Source organism: Gavia stellata, chromosome 31 (assembly GCF_030936135.1).
Source record: "Gavia stellata isolate bGavSte3 chromosome 31, bGavSte3.hap2, whole genome shotgun sequence".
NCBI lineage: Eukaryota > Metazoa > Chordata > Aves > Gaviiformes > Gaviidae > Gavia > Gavia stellata.
In genome coordinates this window covers 6,359,216-6,377,063 of record NC_082624.1, presented here as the reverse complement: position 1 = coordinate 6,377,063, position 17,848 = coordinate 6,359,216, and the positions used below count along the sequence as shown (strand labels likewise).

Genomic DNA, 17,848 nt, shown 5'->3' with positions numbered 1-17,848 from the left:
AGCCAATGGCGGCCGAGGCCGCGGAGACCCGGCCAATGGGAGCGCCACCTGCAGCCGCCCTGCCAATGGGGGCCCTGTATTCTAATGGGGCTCAGCTTTATCAGAGAAATGTTGGCTGCTCCCAAGCCCAAGTTGAGTGTCCGGTGCTGGTGCCACCTCGGCGGGGTCAGCCGGGGCCGCTCGCCCCGGCCCTGCGCGTGGCTGCCTGCCCAGGACGTGGCCCCCCGGCCAGCCTGCCAGGGTCCCAGGGCCACCCGGGTGCCCGCCGGCCGGGGCGGACGCCGGGCCCCAGTAGCCCCCGGGCTGGTGGGGATGGGCCAGCCATCTCACCCCCGGGCAGCCGGGCTCTGAGGGCCGCCTCGGCGCTGGAACCATGGATGCCAACCTGCCGGGCACCTTCCTGCTCAACGGCCCCTCGCTGGGTCCCTTCCCCGAGGCCAAGGCGCCCGTCTGCCAGTACTCCGTGCAGAGCTCCTTCTACAAGCTGGGCCCCCCTGGGCTTGGCGCCCAGCTGGCTGCTGGCACCCCCCACGGCATCTCCGACATCCTCAGCCGGCCGGCAGCGACGCCGAACAGCAGCCTCCTCCCCGGCTATCCCCACGCGGGCGGATTTAACGGACTGAGCTCCCCAGGTGTCTATTACGGGTCCCAGATGGGGGCCCTCCCCAAGGCTGGCAGCGAGTACCTGCCGCGGGGCCGGAGCTGCTGGGCAGAGGCAGCCCCAGACTGGCGGGGCGGCCGGCAGTGCGGTGGCTGTAAGTACAGTGGGGCCGGGGCGGGTGGGTGGCGGGTGGGTGCCACAGGCAGCAGGCACCCCGCAGAGCCCCGACCCATCGGCACCGGGGCAGCTGCCCAGGCCACATCTTCTCCATCGTCCTGCACGAGACATGGCTGGTCACCCTGCAGGCTGCCCCACGAGAGTGAGAACGGCCCTGGCACCAGGGCTGCCGGATCTCAACCTGCCGCAGAGGTTTCTGCTCAAGAGCAGGGGCAGCTCCAATGGCAGAGATTAACTCTTTGCTTAGCCCCCAGGCACGCCACAGCTGGCAAGGACAGGCAGAGCCTGCCACCCCAGAGATCCCCCATCCCTGCGGCAGCCTCACTGGGGTCAGTGCCCGGCCCAGCTTGGGGCAGAGACAGGCAGGATGGCCAGCCCTGGGCTGGCAGCACTGCCTGACTGGTGGAGAGCTGGCAGGGGGATTGCAGAGCATATTGCTGCTGTGCCAGAGGGTGGGTGGGATGGGTGCACCCACTGTCCTGTGGGGAGTCCCGGAAGGCTCTGGGCCAGGGGCTGGGTGCAGCTGATCAGCACCTGCAGCCGTGGTTCCCTTTCCCCCTCTCCAGGTGATGCTCTTGGAGCAGACAGGTCAGGCAGCTTGGCCGTCTGCTCCCAGCACAGTTATGAGCTGACCAGCTCTGCCTGCCTTCCCGTCATGCATCCTGCAAGGTGTGGGGCATGGGGGCATGGTATTCCCGGTGCTGTGTGGCTCTGGGGTCATGCACTGCTGCTAACGACCCTTCCGTCTCAGCACAGCAAATTAGCACTGTCCCCGAGCAGGAGGTGCGCAGCCCGGCTCTGGCTCTGTGGGGCCCGCACAGAAGGCAGCTCAGCCCTCCTGGGATGGGGCTGAAGCCTTGAAGCCAGAATACAGTTTTAATTTGGAGGGGAGCCAGCATGGAGGGGCTCTGTGGGTGCTGAGGGCTGGTGGGTGTGTTGGTGCCATGTTCAGGAAGGGGAGAACTGCCCAGAGCCGTGCACTGCAGAGAGGCCAGGTGCTCACCTGCCTTCCTCCTCCTCTCTTGCAGCCCCTGCTCACCTGGCTGACAGCATCCACAAGAAGAAGCACACACGCCCAACCTTTACAGGGCACCAAATCTTCGCTCTGGAGAAGACTTTTGAGCAGACCAAGTACCTGGCAGGTCCGGAGAGAGCACGGCTAGCCTATTCCCTTGGCATGACTGAGTCACAGGTGAAGGTGAGTGTGGGTCCCCACGGGGTGCGTGGCGTGGTGGCTGCTAACCGAGCCGGTCCCATGGGGCGGCAGGTCTGGTTCCAGAACCGACGGACCAAATGGAGGAAGAAGAGCGCCCTGGAGCCCTCCTCATCCTCGCAGCGGGCAGGGGGCTCTGGCGGAGAGCGGGCAGCCTCTGAGACCGAGGACGACGAGTACAACAAGCCCCTGGACCCCGACTCAGATGATGAGAAGATCCGGCTGCTGCTGAGGAAGCACCGCGCAGCCTTCTCGGTGCTGGGCTTGGGCACGCACAGCGGCTGAGTGCCGGCACAGCCTGCCCCTCTGGGCCATGGGGCGCCCGGCCCAGCCACCTGCTTCCTGCCAGGGGGTTGACCCCCAGCAGATGCCCAGCTGTGGGGATGGGGCAGCTGCCGCCCCGCTCCTGGTGGCTCCTGCCCAGGGATCGTGGCTTGCAGGGCTGGGGGCAGCACGCATGGGCAGTATCAGGCGCGGCCATGCTGTCGGCATTAATGAAATAAAGGTCCCAGCCCCAGCCAAGTCCCAGCACTTGCTTCGCGGGCGTGCGGTCCAGGGTGCCCTTGTGAGGCTGGGCCGGAGAAGGGGCTGGGTTAGCACGTACAGGGCAGGGTCTGCATGCCAGGCAGGGGAATGGGCAGTGGCTGTGGTGCTGTGTGTGGGACAGGAAGAGCCCACAGGAGCAGAGCAGCCCTGGGGATGTTTCCCAGGGTTTTCCCCGGTTTGGGCGTGCACCGGCAGCAAGAGGTGCTGGTTCAAAAGTCACTTGTTGGGGCCTCTTGTTGGAACCTATTAGCAGTAAATAAATATCATTTATCTTAACGGTGTGAGTGAGAGCCCATTCACCTGTCAGGGCTGCAGGATTGATGTGGCATCAATAGTCCCCCTGTGTTTGCTGCCAACCTGGTGGGCCTCCCCCTCTGTGCTGCACCCCTGTGCAGCAGGGGTTGTGTGCACACACACACGTGTGCACGGGGGTCTGCATGCCCCCTGCTCTGGCTCCCTGTGGCTCAGCCCTTGCACGCCAATGGTGGGTGCTGCATAGGGCTGTCTGTCCCCAGTCACTCAGGATGCCAAAGGGATTCCTGCTGGCACAGGAACACTGCTGGGGGCCCGGCAAGCTCGGCAGTTGTTCAGCCAAGAGCTAACTAAGTGCCAGCCAGGCGTGAGCAAACAGACCGGCCGTGTGCTGGGAGGAAATCGATTGGAGATAAGGTGCTGCCGGCCCATCATATACTGATTAGCAGCGTGGCACAGGCACAGAGGAGGTGCTGGGGACTGCAACCCAAGCTGCCCTCCCCTTGGCTGCAGGCAGCATCTGAGGACAGGGTGGTGGCCAAGTCCACCCCTGGGGATGGCTAAAGCCCCCAAAGCACTGGGACTCTGCAGCGTCCCCAAGCACTGGCCTTGTGGGGGTGAGCCGTAGTGCAGGGCTGCAGACCGTCTGCCCAAGCCCCAAGCTTGGCTTCGAGTCCTCTCCAAGCTGTCACTTTCTGCCACATGCTGGCCTGGGGGGGCTTTGCAAGGAGCCCTGATTGCTCCGCAGCACTTTCCCGGGGCTTAGGGAAGACTGCTCTCCTCCCATAGGTCCCTGTCCAGCCCCCCAGCGAGCATGGGGCTCGTAATGCTTCCACCTCAGCTGTGCAGCCCCTCTGCTGCCTTGATGGGACAAATGCCAGCGTGTGGCAGAGCTGATGGACGTGGGAGGCCAGGTCCCACAGGCAGTGCAGTGCACAGGGCTGGGGCGGAGGCTGCGTGCCCCACGCACCGCGGCGCCGTGGCAGGGCCGGGAGAGCCACGTCACCGTCTGTGGGCAGAGCCAGCACTGGGCAGGAGCAGGCTCCACACGGTGGGAGAAGTGCGGGGCTGCTGTCGGGATATTTTTTTGACATTTTCTAAGCTGCCCAGCGTGGCTGACAATTTTTAATGTACTAACTGCCTGGTCCAGTGAGCTGATTAATTGGTGCTGTGGAGATCAATACAAAACAGAAAATTAAAACAATTTTAAAGTGATTAAGTAGTTTAACACCTGTCTGATGCCACGTCAGGGCTGGGAGACAAATAAAGCAGGTGGCAAAGGGCCTGCTGCAGCTGGGGAGAGTGACAAATCGCAGCCGCAGCCTGGCTGCCCCGTGCATCCCCGCAGCTGGATGGGGTCCCCGAGCAGAGCTGCTCTGCACAGGGTCCCGAGGCAGGGGCCAGGACCACGCTCCTCTCCTGCCTGCTCTGCCCACCACCGCTGCTGCCACGGTCCACTCCTCACGCAGACGGCACCGGCCACTTGCTGCTGCAGCTTGCTCGCAGCAGAGCGGTCCCGCGCCAGTGCTGGGGTCTCGACAGGGCATGCAGACCCTGGCCAATCGTGAGCACCAGTTCTGCCTTCCCCAAACCTGCCCTGTGCCCCGCAGCCGGGGCCTGCCTGGGGCTGGGCAGCCCTGGGGCATGTGGGCAGGGCTCGCCCTGAGCGTGAGGCAGAGCTTGGGGCCGGCTGCTCTGGGGGGGCCGTGTGGGTGCGAGCGCAGGCAGGCCGGCCTGGCAGGCAGATGGATAGCAGCTCCGCTTCAATTCTGCATCCCTTTTCTCCCAGACAAACCCCGTCGGATTTTCATAAATCAAAGCGCCACACTGTTTAATAAAAATTTATTGACTTACAAGTGATTATTTATCAAAAGGCCATTAATAGCAGCTCCGGGAATGATGTGCTACTGGGTGGTGCGGGGAGACTAATAGCAAATCAATGCCAGCATCCGGGCAGAATGCATATGAGGGCCCCCGGCCCCAGCGGGCTGCATGGCTGCTGCAGCCAGAGCCAGCAGCCCCTACCCTGTGGGCCGCCCAGTGCGCCCCCCGGTTATTTATCGCTTACAAATGAAATGATCGATACTTTTAATCTAGAGCTAAATTTATTAACTTTCCCATCGGAGAGAGACATATTGACTGGGGGCATGGGGAGGGGGAGCTGAGGAAAGATGGATGTGTGCCTCCTAACCTGTCCAGCCAGCTCCCTGCCTGCTGCAGAGCATCCCGGCAGCAGCAGGGCTGCTGGGGACGGTCCTCATGCACGGTGGGGCAGTCAGAGGTCCCACAGAGCTGGGGAGGTGGGCAGGCAGGGGAGGGCTCCCGCACATCACCAAGGGCCGGGGGAGCCAGCTGTGGGCAGCAGACCTGTGGACACCCACAGCCGGATCCGAGCACCTGGGGGTACAGGGGTTGCTGCTGCAGGCACCGGAGCATGCATGAGGCCCACCCTGGGGAGAGCCCCCCTGCCCATGCTTGCAGGAGCTGTGGAGTGGTGTTTGCATGGCCTGAAGTCAATGACCGTACCCAGCCAGAGACAGAGGTCTGGGTGCGCAGCTCTGGAGGATGGGAAGGGTGTGGGTGAGTGCTCGGGAGCGTGCTGCTGGTTGGGGAAAGGCGAAGGAGAGCCTGGAGACCCTGCCGGGGCTGCAGCTCAGCATGTGGGGAGGGGGCTGCATAAATGTAGTGACTGCCAAGGAGGTAAGGGTTGTGGGGGTTTTTGTTTGGTTTGGTTTTTTTTTAAAAAGTAGCAAAGCAACAGCCCACCAGTTAACAGGCATGGATGGAGAACTGGTGTTAGGAGTTGTACCTAGTAATTTGGGTAAAACAAGTAAACCAAAGTGCTGGTGAATAGACCCTTCATGCCATAATAAACTCCTAACAAAGGAGGGGGCCCGGGTAACTGAGATAGCTATCAGTAAGGAGCAGTTGTTTTGTTTTCTGTTGGTAGCACAGGCATATAAGCAATATGCTTCAACCCTGTAGATGTTGTTAACTGTCCATCATCTCCTGCTTGGCTTCAGCTGCTTTTGTTTTGTTGTCTTAGGTGGAAAGGAAAAGATACCACGCTTTGCTGCTTTTTCTTCTTATTTCCCCCCCCTAGATCAATTGCTGTAGCTGAAGTTGGGCAGAAGAGAAGAGAAAGAAATTGGGGTAACAGTGAAAGGCATGGGCCCAATAAGGGTGTCTCCATCACCAAACAAGAACAGCCTGCTTTCTCTTGCTGAGGCTCGATGTTAATGGTGATCAGGTGCAATAGATGACTGATAACTGAATGCAATGTTTGTGTAGGTAATGTGTCTCTGTGTGTGTATAAAAGATCATATTTTGAGCACTACAAGAAGCAAAGGTAAATCAATTCAGTATAAAAATATTTTCCATAACTGTGTATTAACAGATCATATGCTATTAGGTGTAGCTTCACATCACTGTAAGGAAGACTGTCCCCTCTCAGTATTGTCCTGGGAAGAGTTCAGTTTATTGGTGCGTAAGTTAGTTGGTGGTCCTGGGGTAGGTAGAAAATAGCACACCATGGAAAATAGGGTTCCTCAACTACGAGGACAAGTTGTGCATACCCTGCTTGCATACTGTCTGTGTGCAGGTAAAGACGACCTAACTGACCCAAAAGAAGGGTTTTTGAAGCCACTAGCAGTACGAAGCAGGGAGGCCACACAGAACTGAATAATGTGAGACAGGTATGTGCGTTATGTCTCTTGGGAAAGGTTAGGGGAGTTTCTGGACTCTCTTTCTCTCTGTTGCTTTCTTTTCTCTGCCTCTCCTTCTTGATACAATGATGTTTTATGCAAATAAAAACAAGCAGGAAGTAAACCACCTTGAATCCATGTTGGTAGCTAGTGCAGGGAAATTAGAATTTAAGGACACTTACACAGAAGTGCTGTCCTGACCCAGGGGCTAGCAGATGCCCTCTCCAAGAAACAACATTTGGGGTATTAAGTACTGCCTTCTCTAGCATTCTGGAAAATGCAAGCAGACTTCTACAGGTAGCAGTGAAACAGCATTTGCTTATAGGAGCAGGCAGAGGACCCAATGAAAGTGCTAAAGTTTGTAGGAACATAAGGAAAATTGAAAAGTACATGGGATGAATGCTCAAATGCAAGCTGTTTTACTGAATAATATATTTGCAGAGCTGAAAGACCTCCAACACAAGATTTCAGCTTCCTTGCAACAAGATGAGATTATATATGTGTGTGTTGGTGCATAACAAGATCAGATCCCACCATTTCCCTCAGGAAACATTTGAAAGGGGATCTCCTGTCCCAGTCATGGAGTCTCAGACTCTCCTACCCACCCTGGGCTCCCACCATAGCACATACGGATTCCTCAAAAGCCCCACCTGCCACACCAGTGACAACTAACTGCCTGGCAACTTGCAGTTCCAGGGGATAGAGGGAGGCTTCCAAGGAGGATGATCCTCACCTTGAGGAACCCCAGCTAAGAAGCTGTTACTCAGATGCTGGAGAAGCAATGGTCTGGGTCAGGCTACGACAGGAGGGTGGCAAAAGGAAAAGGAAAGGTTTCTCCTTCTGGAAGTAAAGCTGGAAATGGCCTGAGAGACCACAATTGCTTCTAAGGGGCAGAGGCTCATGAAGACTCCCTTCGTTGTCAAGGCAGCTAATTTCAGTGCAGCTCACCAGTTTCTGTGCCGTGGGAGACTTGTGACTGACACACATGCACATCAACACACCAGTCCTCCCCCTGGGCCTGTAAACATCATATGGAAGCATATGACACCATAAGTGTTTCATTTAATATGGCCCCTGCAAGGGGCTTCACTGTAACAGTAACATGAAGGCATCTTCGCCAAGAGCTGCCCAGGGCCTAAAGATTCTAGGCAGTAACAGTGCCTCCGGGAAAGAACAGCCAGAGCATGAAGGAGCAAGTCCAAGCAACTCTGGAGTAGCCAAAGTCCAAAGATTCGGAGCAGCTTCAGACAAGCCCTGGCTCGTGCTGGAGGCAGAGGGCTCTGGCCAGGCCCAGTAACAGTGCTGGAGGCAAAGGGCTCAGGAGCGGCTCCGGTCTTCATGGTTGCCTACAATCATTTTGCTGTAGAGCTTCTGTTGCTCCTCCTTGAACGTGTCTTTCACCTTCTCCCTCTTCAGTCCTCCATCCCTGGGGAGAGAGTCGTATCATCAGAGGAGCTGCAGGCATGCACTGTCTGAAACTTCAGCTGGGGCTGCTCAGAGCAGGTCAGAGCTCCCACAACAGCCGGACAGCTACACTTGTACCTTATGCTGCCAGGGCACACTGGTCACCAACTGTCCCCAAGGGGAGTTACTTTCACACCTTACTCTGCCAGGAGCTGCACCCATGGCCCCGCACTGTGCTCAACATGGCAGCTCTGTCAGAAGTGTGAGCTGCTCTGATACCACTACAGTAGACTGCCTGTAGAGTCCCTCTGCCTCCCAGGCTCTGAAGATCTCAGTGCCTGAAAAAGGAAGTTCCCAAGCTCAACCCACTTTGCTGAGCAGCATCAAGTCAGAACCAGGGCAAGCCAGTACATGCTGGAGTCACAGAACGAAGCCCTGGTGCCCAACACACACAGCAGAAGCAAAGACTTTGGTCGCTGCTACAGAAGAGCAGTTTCGGAGGTCACGGGCAAGATATATCTCCATTTCTCCATAGGCCTACACTGCCCAACGCAAAACACAAACTTAGCTCTACAGCCCACAAGCACATACCAGGACCCAGGAGCAAGGAACCCTGGCACCAGGAAGAGAAAAGCGTGCCTGGACTCACCAGAGCAGATCCACAAGGCCCCCCTGCCTGGCAATGGCTGACTTCACTCGATTGGCAAACTGGACAGCGTCCTCGTCGGGCTGTGGCAAAATAACACTGTTCAGCAGGAGCAAAGGGCCAAACAGGTAGCAGATCAGATATGCCAGGTTCACCTTACTGACCTGCCTGGTCATTGGGGGCAAGTACCAGACACTGCAGACAATGGCCCAGCTTGTCATCATCCTAAGGAGGTAAGTTACCATGCCATACTTGCTGCTGTTCCAAAAGGCATCTCCAAACTGCGGGTCATACTACAAAGGCAGGAGAGCTCATGAAAGTCAGGCAGTGGTTGCACGCTCCCTGAGGCTCCAAGTTCCACCCCAAGCCCGGCTATAGGCCAGCCCTCCCTGAGCACCACATGGAGTGACCTCAGCTTCCCCATGCCCTCAGACCAGGCTGTTGACCCGGCAGTGCCAAGACTGGGCTGCCAAGACTGAGCTCTCATGCAGAGAGCTACTTGTGCTGTAAGAATGTTCGCCTTCTCATACCTTGATGGCTACAGGATAAACCGTGGCTCCAATTTCAAAGCTCCCCTTTTTGAACATCATCACAGACGTGTTGTTGATGCAGGTTCCTGTGAGAGGCAAGCACAATCTTCTCAACTTCCCTCTGCAAGTCAGTTCAGGAGTCTCAGCTATACACCTAATGGCTAGGACGCAGGCACCCAGCAACTGCCCCCTAACACTCACTCCAAACCCTGTTTTCTGTGTGCATAGGATCTGTCACCGGGACATCATATATCTGACTTCCACACTCTGGGTTCAGTCAGCTCTAAGATGCAATGTCCCCTTTGTCTCAGTGAAGGGTCTCAAGGCCCTTGGCTGCATAAGAAGGGAAGGAACAGAGATGTGGTGCTGTCCCAGTGTGCGCTCTGCACCAGGTGCTTCTCTGACCTTGCTCCCCAACTCACCTTCCGGAAAGATAAGAATAGGCAGTTTGCTCTTGTCCTGGACATGCTCTGTGAGCCTAAACAGAAGAGTGGCACCAATTAGCACAGGGCACAGAAGCCATCGCTAGCAATCCACACAGCCCACAGTCCTTATCCTGCAGTCACTAGGGACAATCTGGGGGCCAGCAACAGTGGCACAGTCTCCCAACACCCACGAGGCAAGGCAGCATCCTCACCCAAAGAAAGTGGGCAGCCCCCGTCCCCTTTCCCAGCCTCCAGACCTCCCCCCGCAGCCAGCAACTGTCACACCTTTTGGCAACGAGGTGACGATCTTTGACCTCAGAGCGTTCAAACCAGACGTGGGGGCAAGCTTTCACCATGGCTCTCTGTATCACACCCATGAGCCCTCCGTGGATCTGACCCACCTGAACAGGGCAAGAAGACACAAGTTACAAGACCTGGGGACACACGGAAGGCCAAGGCAGCTCCTAGCTTCACAGCCAAGTTGAGATTCATCTTTCTACCCCTGCCCTGGGAAGGCTGAGAGGAGAAGTCCCAGGTTCTGACTGGAAGGACAGATGTAGCAAGCCCCAAGTGCTTTCCACATTGCAGGAGGCCCAGCTGGAGAAGTGCTTTGCTCTGCCATGGATAGCAAAGTCCAGAGGTCTACTCGCAAAGCAGTGCCCAGAGACCCCTGATGCTCTGAGTCCCAGGCCAAGTTTGCTGGAAAGCCACACACAACAGGGTATCTGTGCACAGGGTCTGAGAGTGCCCAGTGATGCCATGCAGGGAAACGTAGCTCTGCACACTCAAAAGCCTCTTGCTGCCTACTCCTTGTCCCATGCAATATGCTTGCTGCTCCCACCACACATGTGGCCAGGCCCTGGCAGGCAGAGCTGGGACTGGGGTGCAGACCTTACCATTGCGTAGTAGCCGTCACTGGCCAGGATGATCACATCAATGGGAGATGTGTGGTTGGCCACGCAGATGCCTCCATTTCGGGGTCTGTTTTCTCTAAACGCAAAACAAAGGTACAGATGAGGACAGAGGAACGAAGCGTGAGGCCTGCAAGAGGCACAGCAGAGAGCAGCTAGTGGGAAGGGACACCCAGCAGTAGACGGTGCCTCCTTACCGGTCATGGTAGGTGATGATGGCTGTGAGGGCACGCACACAGATCCGGTAACACATCAGGTGGACATGCTTGCTCAGGAACTCCTTACACCTGCAGCCCAGGACAGAGACCATCACCCCCCAGTTCTGCACTCTCCTCTGTAACGGTGCCACTCAGCCCAACAGCCCCAGGCCATGAGATCCAACCAAGACTTCACATCTCTCCCATCAGCTTATGACCACTGATTCTTAACTCATGAGAACCAAACTTTGGCCTTCGCTCTTTTCTGTTCTTACTCCTTTCAGAGCCCAGGGCACTCTGCCAGGGGCTTAGTGCTCACATCTAGGCCGTTTCTTTAAAATTACAGGGTGTCTGTTCCTGAGAGGCTACAGATGCCAGGACCACCTGCCTTGTCTGCAGCAAGCAGAACAGACAGGCCTTGCAGGAAAACTTCAGGATTATCAGGTCTCAAACTGCACAGGGGGCTCCCCATCCCCTCGTCCCTCAAAGACAAACTCACCTTCCATTTGGCAAATATCCCACCACTGTAGTACCAGTCACCAACAAGCTGATGCCGGTAAACGCCAGGGCTATCCTGCAGAAAGAGGGAAGCTACACGCTAGCAAAACCAGGCCACAGGCCCTACTCATCAAGTAGCCTGCCTCTCCTGATCATGTTGAACAGGGTCCGTGGGGCTTGGAGACCAGTTGCACTTGCTGCAGTGGGAACAGGCCATCAGCACCATCTCGGCAGGTAGGTGCCTGCAGCAGCACTCACCTGAGGGGCAGAAGGAAGCAGTAGCGGATGAGCACACCCAGTCCCCAGAGTACAGTGAGACGCAGGCTGATATACTGGAAGTTGTAGTTGGTCCTGCTGAGCAGGTTCCAGGACTCCAGCTCTTCAGCTGAGAACCTCTTGGTCACTTCATCGTCCATGATGGTCTCGATGCCTTTGCGGCAGAAGTAGAAGATATCTGAGAGCTCAAACTCAGGAGTGTCCAGGGCTTTGCCACTGCCACTCCGGCGGATCTCCTTGATCTCCTCTTCCAGTGATGTTGGCTCCTTTGCAATGATACCTGCAACATGCAGCAGGCAGCTCTGAGCAAAGTGTGACTTGCCCGCTCAAAGAGAGCTTAGAACCAGGGCCCTTACTGGCCTGCCCTCCACAGGGCCTCCTTCCTTTCTCCAGCCCAGACAGGCATAAACCAGTCCTCCCAACTATCTAGAAATGAAGCACTCCCTGGGTGCTTCCCTTCCTTTCCTCATGAAATGGACCTCTCCATATCTCCTTCCAATCCATCTACATGGAAAAGGCTTCCCAGCATACCTCAGCTGCTCAGAGACATCATATTTACCCCATCTCCCATAAAGAATTTTTAACTTCATATGTACTCATTCAGGGCAGGATCTTACCATTGACATAGGGCTTGTATAATGGATGGTTCTTCTCCTTGGCACCACGCTCTATTCTCAGTGTTGCCCACTGCAAGAGACACACATGACAAGCAAGATTTGCAAGGCCTGTAGCTCCACCTCATACCACCCCTGTTTTACGGTCGACTTCCAGGGAAGACCATGGTTAAGAGAAGAACATGGGGCTAAGCAGGAGGCTTCTGTACGGAACTGAAAGAGTGATGAACACAACTGAACCTAGGTGGAAGCAGAGACTGGCCTGGGAGGAACATTTTTACAGCAGAGACCTGCCTGCACTGGGACGAGAGGACTGATGGGGAGGTGACTAGCACAAGCATAGGACAGCCACGATGTGCACATGTTTGCGTGCCATTCTGCAGAGCAGAGCCCCAGCGGGAAGCAGGGAGTGCCAGAGGGAAGAAGAGTGCTCAGTGGTGAGATGGCACAGCAAGATTTTCTGCAGCCTCCGTGTCCTGTAGGCTCTGTTGCACCTGGCATGTGGTTGCCACTGCACAGCCTCTGGGTGGACTGTGCATCCTGCTGGGGTGGTCCGCACCACAGCGCGGGAAGCTGATCATGGGACCGGTGCTATTTTTCAACCCTCATTTCTTCCAAGCTCAAAGCTGAGACTGTTTTCAGGCTGCTGCTAAAAACATCAGGCTGATGACAGGATGGAATCCTTCCCTCCTGGATTCAGCTAACAGCTACTGCTGCCTCTCGGCTCACCAATCAGTCAAAAGAGCAGCAGCAAGCACCCTCAGACAGCTCTCTGGCAGCTGGCTGCCAAATCCTATGCCCAGACTACCTGTTATTCACAGAAATCTCTCTCAGCTAGTTCTCAAGGGCACCAGCAAAAACTGCAGACTGGATTTCTGGCCAGTCTTCCTACCTGCCCTCCAAGTAACCCTCTCACCCTCACACTCTTGTTAGGAGAACAAGCTTGTTAGGAGAAAAAGTTTCTAAAGGAGGACTTGTGTACAACATGCTTATTGCTCCAGGCCAGCTGCTCCATCAGGGATCTGTGAAGAAGGGGAAGGCACTGGGAACTCCTGGCATCCCTGTCTCAGCCCATGCCAGCATCAGATGAGGAGGCAGCAATGTGGGAATGCTAATTGCATATGGAGTATTCGGCTCATCTAGCAGCCTCCTCTGCCAGCAGAAGGAACTGCAGGATCGCAGAAGATTGTCTAGACCCTGCCATCCCAGGAGAAGTCCGAAGAGGAGCACTGACCCAGCAGGAACCGGGCAGTCTATGGAGAAGGGGGCAGCCTATGGCGAAGGCGTTCCTCACAAGCCCAGCACAGCCCTATCCTGACTAAGGCAGCAGAAAACCCAGACTCCCACCTGGGAAGCACCAGGCAGGTCTCCCTCACCACCAAGAGAGATGTGCAGCCGCCACCGCAGGCCCCGCAGCTCTGGCTGTGTCCCACAAGTTCCCAGACTCGAGTGCTGCCCCTCGGCTAGGTTCACAACAATGGCCACTGGAGTTGGGAACATCTTTTGGGTGAATAACGCTCCCCAAAAATACAATTCTGAATGACCAAACCTAGTGAGTGAATTTTCCACCAAATCTGTGAGCGGTTCTGCCAGAGTGCTCCTCTCTCTCACTACAAAGATTCTTTGATAAAAACTGAAATAGACTTCAAAGTCTTTTCAGAAAAATAGTTTCAAAATTAAACACCAAAATATGTGTTGAGATTAAACATTCCTGAATTGAAGAAAGGAAAAAAAAAAAAGAACACAACATGAAAAGTTCCATTTCAGATAAACCAAACTTATTAATTTTTTCTCCCAGTCCAGTCACTAAATTTGAAGTCAAGTCTTCAGACATCCGCGTTAATGAAGCACCTCACAAAGCCCAGGGTCTTCTCATTCATACTGCAGGCTTTTGGGAGGACTCAGAGTTTAAAGAGCTGAACATGCAAGCCCTAGGGCTGCCTTCCCAAGCCAGCCAGTACAGAGATACTCCTGGGGAAGATCAGTCTGGTTCAAACAGCAGTTGCTGTACCATAAATCCTTTAGCAGCTTGAACTCCACATTTAAGAGCCTAAAACGGCACCCATTTTCATTTTGCTCGGGCTGTCTGGGTAGGGTGGTGTAGGCTTTATCTACTAGGAGTTTGGCAAAAATTCTGGTCTCACCAGGGACTTGCTTCAAGGAGAGGTGTTGGCTGAGGCAGCCCATAAAACTAGTTTGCCAAAGGCAGGCAAGGGAACAGCATGACCCCAAGCTGGAAAATTCCACTTGGCCTCTCTGTGCCAAGAGGGTCAGCAAGGGCTGCTGGTCGTCCTCAGGGGCTGCAGGTCCAGACATGGCTGCTGGGCTCAGCAGATATGCAGGCGGCACTCCGGGACAGAAGGGTGTTGAGAGCTCCTCGTTCTGGCCACAAACCACTCGGGGCTTGCACTACAGAAAGTCCTGCCTTACCTCCTGCTTTTGCTTCATCCAAACATGTGCTGGAGAGGAGCAGCCTGCTGACGGCAGCCTCGTCCCTCCCCATCACACCCTACACCCCTTTTGGCTTCCTTCCACATGGAACTGTAACAGCACTCTGCCTTGCCTGGGACATTAACCCATCCAAGCACACAGCTTCTCTCAGCACATCTACAGATCCTACTCTGCCATTGCGTACTTACAGGCCACACTCTCCTACTACTTTATTTGAAAACTTACTGGATTAATTACAGGGAAAAAACAGCCCACGAACAGAGGTCTAGTAAACTGCATTTGGCTGAGATGATCCAAACGGGTCATCTGGCACCAGCACATGTCACCACCAAACCAACCTCCCACCCCTGTCATCTGCAATGCTCTGCTGAGGGGCAAAAGCCCCTCTTCCTAGCACGACCACGCTTGACAAGACCCCTGTAAACACACAGAAAATTCTGAAAACATGGCTTACCTGAAAAATCTTCAATAATGTTTTCATGTAAACCTTGCGGATGCCAAAGGAGACTCCAAAAATTGCTGGCACAATGATGAAAACCAGAAGCAGAGTGAAGAGGACAGTTATGGAAATCCCCAAGAGATTAACAACCAGGCTGTCAAAGGGGAGCAGGAGGAACATGGTGAAGGGCCCAGGCAAGGCTGGTGCCCTGCAGCCAGACAGAAAGGCTGCCCGCAGCGATTAACCAGTCCTGCTGTTATTCAGCAACAGTCTCACACATGCACTGAGTCCACAGCCTGCTCGCAGACTCCATTCCAAAGTTCACATCCTTTTTGGGCTCTGCGAGAGAGGGAACGCAACAGGATCAGGGAGAGCGGTTGGGAAAACAAGCAAACAGTCTGCCAGGAGCCCAAGTGAGTTCAGACAGTGTGGGCTGAGGAGCTCAAAGAAGACGGAACATGCACACAGGTTCCTCCATGGGCGTGCAGTGGGCACTGCAGTAACACAAGTGCGTGGATGGGTATCCTCCCAAGGTGCCGCTGAACAAGTCCTGCTGTGGGGCAGCTTGTGAAGAAGGTGGCAGCAGAATCCCCTTCTGGCTGCTGAGAGCATGCAGAGTCTCTTCACAAGGACAAGGTGGAGTCCATCCCTGAGCCTGCATTGGAGGAGATCGAGGGAGTTGGCACTTGCAGGAGCCTACCGTATGTGAAGCTATTATTGTTCTTTCCGTGAGGACACAGGCACTAGCACAGATCCTCGCATGACGCCTGGAACAAGTTTAATTTCGGAGGCCCCTGGCATCCACTCATGCTGAAGGGTCGTTACAGACACGAATGAAGCCTGTGTCCCTGGAAAGCTCTTCAAACAGCGAATTGGCTTCTTGGCAGACGAGGCACTCACATGCCACCAGCACTAGTGGAGGAAAGAGAAACCGAAGTCAGGCAAGTCACGCCGCTGGGAGAGACGTCAAGTCAGAAAGGGTGGCAGGAGGCCAGGGACAGTGGGCTCTGAAACCTGGAAGGCAGTGCTTGGGCTGAGGTCACATCCCTCAGAGCAGCTCCTGAGACACAGCAGACTCGGACTGGCACTCCAGCTACTGCCTGGCACTGTCACAGACTTGGGAATCACCCCCTGTTGCCACTTGTCCTGTATTTTCATACCATTCACACCTCAGATTGAGCAGACTCGTCCAGAACCACGCCTAGAGCACAGGACGCTACAATCAGGTCCCAAGTGCAGGAAAGGAGCCAATGGAGTGACAGAAAACCCTTCCTCATGACAAAGATCTTATCGCCTCTCTCATTTCAGAGGCATCCAAGAGCACTGAGCCAGACAGGTACCCAGATTCCTGGGAAGGAATCACTTCCTCTACTCCTGTACACACATCTTGGCCCCCGGTCACACAGGGCTGCTTTACAGGACAGGAAGTTAGCCCAAGGGGAAAATTATTGATGATGATTAGCCGAAGTGGAACTTGTTGGGGCACAGGGACCAGTCGAAGGTCAAACACCGGCACTACAGCCCTTCTGGGGGAGCACACCTCAGCCGCACGGGTATGCACAAGGCCAGCTGAGGCTAGTAAAAAGAGACGAGTCTGCTCAGGGGAGACTTCCCCCTGGATACCATCTTCACCTGGCTACGGAGGGTCAACCTGAGGACGGGATTTAACAGGCGCCAGACAAGGACACAGAAGCAGAGGAGAGGCTGGGAAGATCCTCTTGCTCCCCTGTACAGTGTGTTCCAGCTGCTGGCTTAGCACTGCTATACCAGTAATGCTAAGAATATTGTTAGTGCTTCAAAGGAACACGCACGCCTGCATAAACCACGTCCTGGGAGAGGCAGCCCTACGGCCACGCGCCTAACTGCCCATTATGCCAGAGCTGTCACCCATCGGAACCAGACTCGTGCCGGCAAACTGGTCAGACCGGCCGCCTGAGCTGCAGCCGCTGCCCTAAGAGCGGCGCGCAGTTACCGCGTTCCGCCACCGGTCACCCGGCGGCGGCCCGCCAGGGCAGGCCCCGCACCGGGCAGCGTGCGCGGCCGGCAGCCACGTGCGACGACGCCCGGGCAGCGCAGGCAGCCCTGCCCGCGGCCGCGGCCTCTGGGGCTCAGGCCAGCTCGGCGCTGCTGACGCCCCCGGGCCGGCCGGCCGCCTGTCGGGCCCTGCCCCTGCTCCGCCCCAGGGCAGGGGCAGAACGCGGCTGCCGGCGGGCACAGCGATCGCACCCCGCGCCGGCGGCCTCTGGGCTGCAGCTTCAGGTGCAGCAGCCGGCGGCCGCGGGTGCGCCCCTTCCACCCCAGCCGCGGATACGCCTGACAGCGCGCCCCGGGCGGGGCGCGGGGCGGCTGCCCCGAGGCCGGCGGCAGCGGCGAGCGTCCTCCTCAGCTTCGTTCACCGGGAGCGCGGCGCACCGGGACACGGCCCACGGGCGCAGCGAATCAGGGCAGGGCCGGGGCTCGGCCCGGCGACCTTCGGCATCGGCGTGCGCGCGCCAGGCAGCGGCTCCTCCACGGGGAGCGCGGGCGGAGCTCCCGCCGGCGGCACAGAGGCGCGCCCCGGAGGGCCGGGCGGGGACGGCCGGCTCCGCTCCTCCGCCCCGGGCCCAGCGGCGGCGGCCGGGCTGTGGCACCGGGGAGCGGGGACGCCGCGGCGCAGCCGCCCGGGGGGCCGGGCCGGGCCACATCACACCCGGCGCGGGGGGGCGCTGCGGCGCGGCCCGCGCCACGGCGGTGAGGCCGCGCTCCCCGAGGCGGGCGCCGGTTAACGGTCCGCGGCCGCGCCGGGCCCTGCCCAGGCGCCCCGACCCCGCCGGGCGCAGCAGGGGGCGGCCGCCCGAGGCCCGTGCGGGGAGGTGGGGAAGGGGTCGGGGGGGGGGGGGGGGGGGGCGCGGGGCGCAGCGCCGGGCCGGGCCGAACCGGGCCGGTCACGCACTCACCTGCCGCCACTGCCGCCGGGCCCGGGCT

General features: G+C 57.0%; 2 protein-coding genes across 2 annotated transcripts; one reads left to right on the top strand and one right to left on the bottom strand.

Moving 5' to 3' along the window:
• The first annotated feature begins 373 nt into the window (after positions 1–373).
• Positions 374–2,303, top strand: NKX6-3 (NK6 homeobox 3). The gene is made up of 3 exons (XM_059831554.1): positions 374–755; positions 1,807–1,976; positions 2,046–2,303. The coding sequence occupies exons 1-3, from the start codon at positions 374–376 to the stop codon at positions 2,274–2,276; spliced, it is 783 nt and encodes a 260-aa protein (XP_059687537.1). The 3' UTR covers positions 2,277–2,303.
• A 4,958-nt stretch (positions 2,304–7,261) lies between these two features.
• GPAT4 (glycerol-3-phosphate acyltransferase 4) lies at positions 7,262–17,845 on the bottom strand. Its single transcript, XM_059831357.1, has 13 exons — positions 17,821–17,845; positions 14,900–15,796; positions 11,998–12,067; positions 11,363–11,660; positions 11,106–11,180; positions 10,607–10,696; positions 10,395–10,488; positions 9,784–9,899; positions 9,496–9,551; positions 9,074–9,159; positions 8,708–8,836; positions 8,547–8,626; positions 7,262–7,919 (listed from the first exon to the last, which is right to left on the bottom strand). Exons 2-13 carry the CDS (start codon positions 15,062–15,064, stop codon positions 7,811–7,813), a joined length of 1,368 nt encoding a protein of 455 aa, XP_059687340.1. The 5' UTR covers positions 15,065–15,796; positions 17,821–17,845; the 3' UTR covers positions 7,262–7,810.
• Between the last annotated feature and the right edge of the window lie 3 nt (positions 17,846–17,848).